The sequence below is a fragment of the Zeus faber genome (genome assembly GCF_960531495.2).
Source record: "Zeus faber genome assembly, chromosome: 9".
Classification (NCBI taxonomy): domain Eukaryota; kingdom Metazoa; phylum Chordata; class Actinopteri; order Zeiformes; family Zeidae; genus Zeus; species Zeus faber.
The window spans coordinates 26484225-26487910 of NC_137197.1; the positions used below are offsets into that span (position 1 = coordinate 26484225).

Consider the following 3686-nt stretch of genomic DNA (forward strand, 5'->3'; position numbering starts at 1 on the left):
TGTTATATCTGACTTTATACTGAGTGACGGTCAAAACACGTGGTTTTGAAGATGTGGCGTGGGGGTGGGATTTGGAAGGGGGTGGCTCGTATTCCGGTGTGAACTACGTGGCGGGTACTTCCGTGTCCGTGATACATGTCCGTGATACCATACTTCAAACCCTCTCTTCCCTCTTCTCAACCCCCCCCCCCCCCCCCCCCCCCCCCCCGTCGCATTTCCTCCATCTAGGTTCCTTCTCACCTTCTACCTCCACTTTTCTCCAGGTTTCCAACCCGTTCTCACCTCCACTTTTCCCTCTCTCATTCCATTCTTCTCTAAAACCCGCCCCCACCCCACTCCCCTTGTGTCACGCCCTGTGACTCTCTCTCTCTCTCTCTCTCTCTCTCTCTCTCTCTCTCTCTCTCTCTCACTCTCATCTCTCTCTCTCTCTCTCTCTCTCTCTCTCTCTCTCTCTCTCTCTCTCTCTCTCTCCTCTCCTCTCTCTCTCTCCTCTCTCTCTCTCTCTCTCTCTCTCTCTCTCTGCCAATCCGCCAATCTTTGCTCTGTTTTGGGTTTCAAATGGATAAAGACGATGAAACGGCGGCGGAAGCAGCCTCCTAGTGCGCCGGACGTTGTTACCCTGTAGTCTGGACCCCCTCGGAGGGAGCACCCGATGCTGGAATGTAGTGCATTGTCTTTTCTTTTTTGTTTTTAACCGTTTACACAGTGGGCGCCGTGGGGGTGGGGGTGGTGGGTGTGGGTTAAAAGTGTCACTGAGTTCATCCACAGGAGCTCCTCCTCGGGGTTTTGTCTTCTCGAGAGCTTGTACTGAGTTCAAAAAGACTCCTGTGCGGTATTCCAGAGTGTCTTAAGTGTTCCTGCAGTGATTCGTTTTGATTTTTTTTTTTTTCTTCTTCTTCTTTTTTTTTTTACTGTTACTGCTTCCTCCGAAAAGGCGGAGTTATAGCTCAGAGAGGAAAACAGAAAAATGGTTCTGGAGTGCCAGAGTGATGTGGAACTGACCTATTTGGAAGGAGCAGCAGTGGAGAGTGAGTTTACATGAGAACCGACGGTGGAAAGGCGCATGCCGCTATATACACTCGCCCGCACAGGCCGTGTTACACACCGCCGTGCTGGGGCCGGGCCCTTGAAATTTGGTTCTGCTGCACATCCTGTCTGTATCAAGCCGCCGGTGGCCCTCCCGGCTCCCTCCCCTACCCTCTCGGCTGCCCGATCGCATCCATTGTCTGTCTTCCTGTCTGTGTCCCTTCTCTTTACAGGTTCACAAAAATAAATACAGGGGAAATTACAAAAGAAAATCTCCAGAAACATTGCTTGAAAAAAAGGATAGTTGTCTATATCTTGTTAAAATCCAAAATAATAATAATAATAATAAAATAATACAATAAATAATGAAGTCAATTTGGCCTTCAATCTCTTCCACTATTGGTCATTGCGTCTCCTTCCGTCATCGTGGCACGTCCCTCTGGGCCTCCTGACCTTCGCTGTGCTTGGCTTGCATTACCATAGATCTGTTTAGCAGACAACCGATCCCGCTCTGCCTCTCCGTCCATCCTGTGATGCGGGCCGAATCCCGCGAATGTGCATCCAGTTTGTCCACAAAGAAAAGAAAGAAAGCAACAGGACTGTGTAATGGGGGGGTGGAATGCACCCAGTGGACTTGCCACCGAAAGAAATCTAACGCTGGCCCCTGCAGCTCCCAGGATGTACGCGAACGTCGACGCTCGGACCAAAATGGAGCGGATCCAAGGCGACGTGAAAGCAGAGAAGAGAGAGGTGAGGGAGGAATAAGCAGGAAGGCCGGCTCCATCAGATTTGGTTCCAGTCCGGTGATCTAGACGCTTCACCATCCAACTGCAGCCCAGCAACCTGCCAACTACTTCTGAAGTTCTCATCGGAGCATAAAGAAAGCAAGTAATTTCATTATATGATCAACTCCTTTGAGAGCTGTTAGCAAGTTGCTAGGCTATCATGGGTCAGATGCTAGGTTAGTGCCGGACTTGCTTCCCATTCAATGAAAAGGTGCCAAAATTACAGCCTGGCCATCACAGGGCTAGCGCCATGGATAACAGAGGCATATCCAATCTTAGAGCTCAATCTCAAATGTCTTTTGCAGATCATTGGAAAAGGGATTGACTGCGGCTGTTGTCTTGCTGCCCGGCTGCTGAGATGCTGGTTTGGCTTCCAACGCAGCCCACTGGGCCTCAAAGCGATCCACTTCCTGGGAATCGCTGCCAGCCCGGGCTGTGAGTTGACTGCCCTCTGGGGGCCAGTTGCTGCTGCTGCTGCTTCCACCTCCATTAGTGTTGCCATTCTGGAGGGTCATTGTACCGGTGTTGGGAGGAGTGTTGCTGTTTAGTGGGAGGCCGTTGACAGCCATAGATAACGGCTGAGTAGACGTGAAGGGCGGCGACTGAAAGCCTCCGCTGTGTCCGACTGTACCGGGCGCTCCCGGGAAGGAATGGTGATGGCCGACCGTTCCCAGCACCCCCACTTTGGGTCCTCCCCCGATCGAGCCAATGACACTGCCCCCACCGGACGAGCCTGCGGCTGTGCAGAAGGCGTTGGTCACCATTTGTGATGGCGTGATGCCCACCACAGGCACGCTGACGTTGGGGTACGTCATGCTGCTGGCCAGGCCCGGCATGTAGGTCTGCATTGGCACAAAGGCCGGCTGGACGGGCGGGCCGGCAAACATGCCAACAGGGGCTGGGGTGGCGTCGAAGGCCAGAGGGAATGGCTGCATGGAGCTTGGTAGGGAGCCCGGGGGCCCGGGGAGAGAGGGCTGGATCATAGGGGCCCCGGACATGCTAGGACCTGACATGGTAGGAATGGACATGGAAGGGAGTGACATAGGGGGGCCGGACATAGGAGGACCTGGAATAAGCGGGACTGATGATAAAGCCATTGGTGGGAGGGGCAGGCCTGAGACAGATGCGGGGCCCGACATCAGCGGGTTGGACATGGAGCCCAGGGACATGGAGATGGACGACGCTGGCGCCGTTGACATCGCGGACATGACAGACTGACTCGACATGGCGGGAGGACCGGGAATGGTGGGGATGATGGGGATGATGGGGACCGGGGGAGGGCCTAAAGCGCAAGGGGGCGGGGTCTGTTGCTGAGCCCTGACGGCCTTGGCCACCTCCTCCAGCCACCGCTCGGCCTCGGACGGCGTGCGCCTGTGCCCGCTCTGCATCTGCATCTGCATCACCACGGAAACCAGCGGAGGAGAGTGGTGGGGAGCTTCCGGCTGCACCCAGGAAGAAGTGGCTGATGGGAAGAGAAGAAAGATAGACGGAGAGCGTTATAGCAAGCTTTCTTTTCGGGAAGAGGAGGAACAAAGCTAGAGTGAACAAACAACTTTCACAAGGTCCAGAACGTTGGACTTGTAGAGTGAAGGCATTGGCACCTAGTACACATTAACAGGTCTGCTTGGTTTGGATTCAGCTCCTACCTTGCATCGGCGCAGGCGGCGGCGGGAGGGCAGGCGGCACAGCACAAGCCGGGGGGCCGTTGGAAGAGGAGGAGGTGGAGGGGAGGGGCGGGTGGTTGGAGAAGAGCTCGTCTGACGGCTTGGTGAAGGAGGCGTTGATCTGGCTACAGAGAGCGTTGATACCGCTGTCCGGCTCGCCCGGCAGCCCCATGTCCATCTCTGGTACTAGGAAAAAAGGGAACGAGAGGTG

General features: G+C 54.7%; 1 protein-coding gene across 1 annotated transcript in view; it reads right to left on the bottom strand.

Annotated features, from left to right (window-relative positions):
* Window positions 1-523: 523 nt before the first annotated feature.
* Window positions 524-3686, bottom strand: part of numbl (NUMB like endocytic adaptor protein) — a 15191-nt gene continuing 12028 nt past the window's right edge. Inside the window, exons 7-8 of the mRNA XM_080007124.1 lie at window positions 3458-3661; window positions 524-3273 (exon numbers count right to left, since the gene is read on the bottom strand). Coding sequence (XP_079863250.1) covers window positions 2087-3273; window positions 3458-3661 — 1391 coding nt within the window. The 3' untranslated portion in view covers window positions 524-2086. The remainder of the gene's footprint in view (window positions 3274-3457; window positions 3662-3686) is intronic.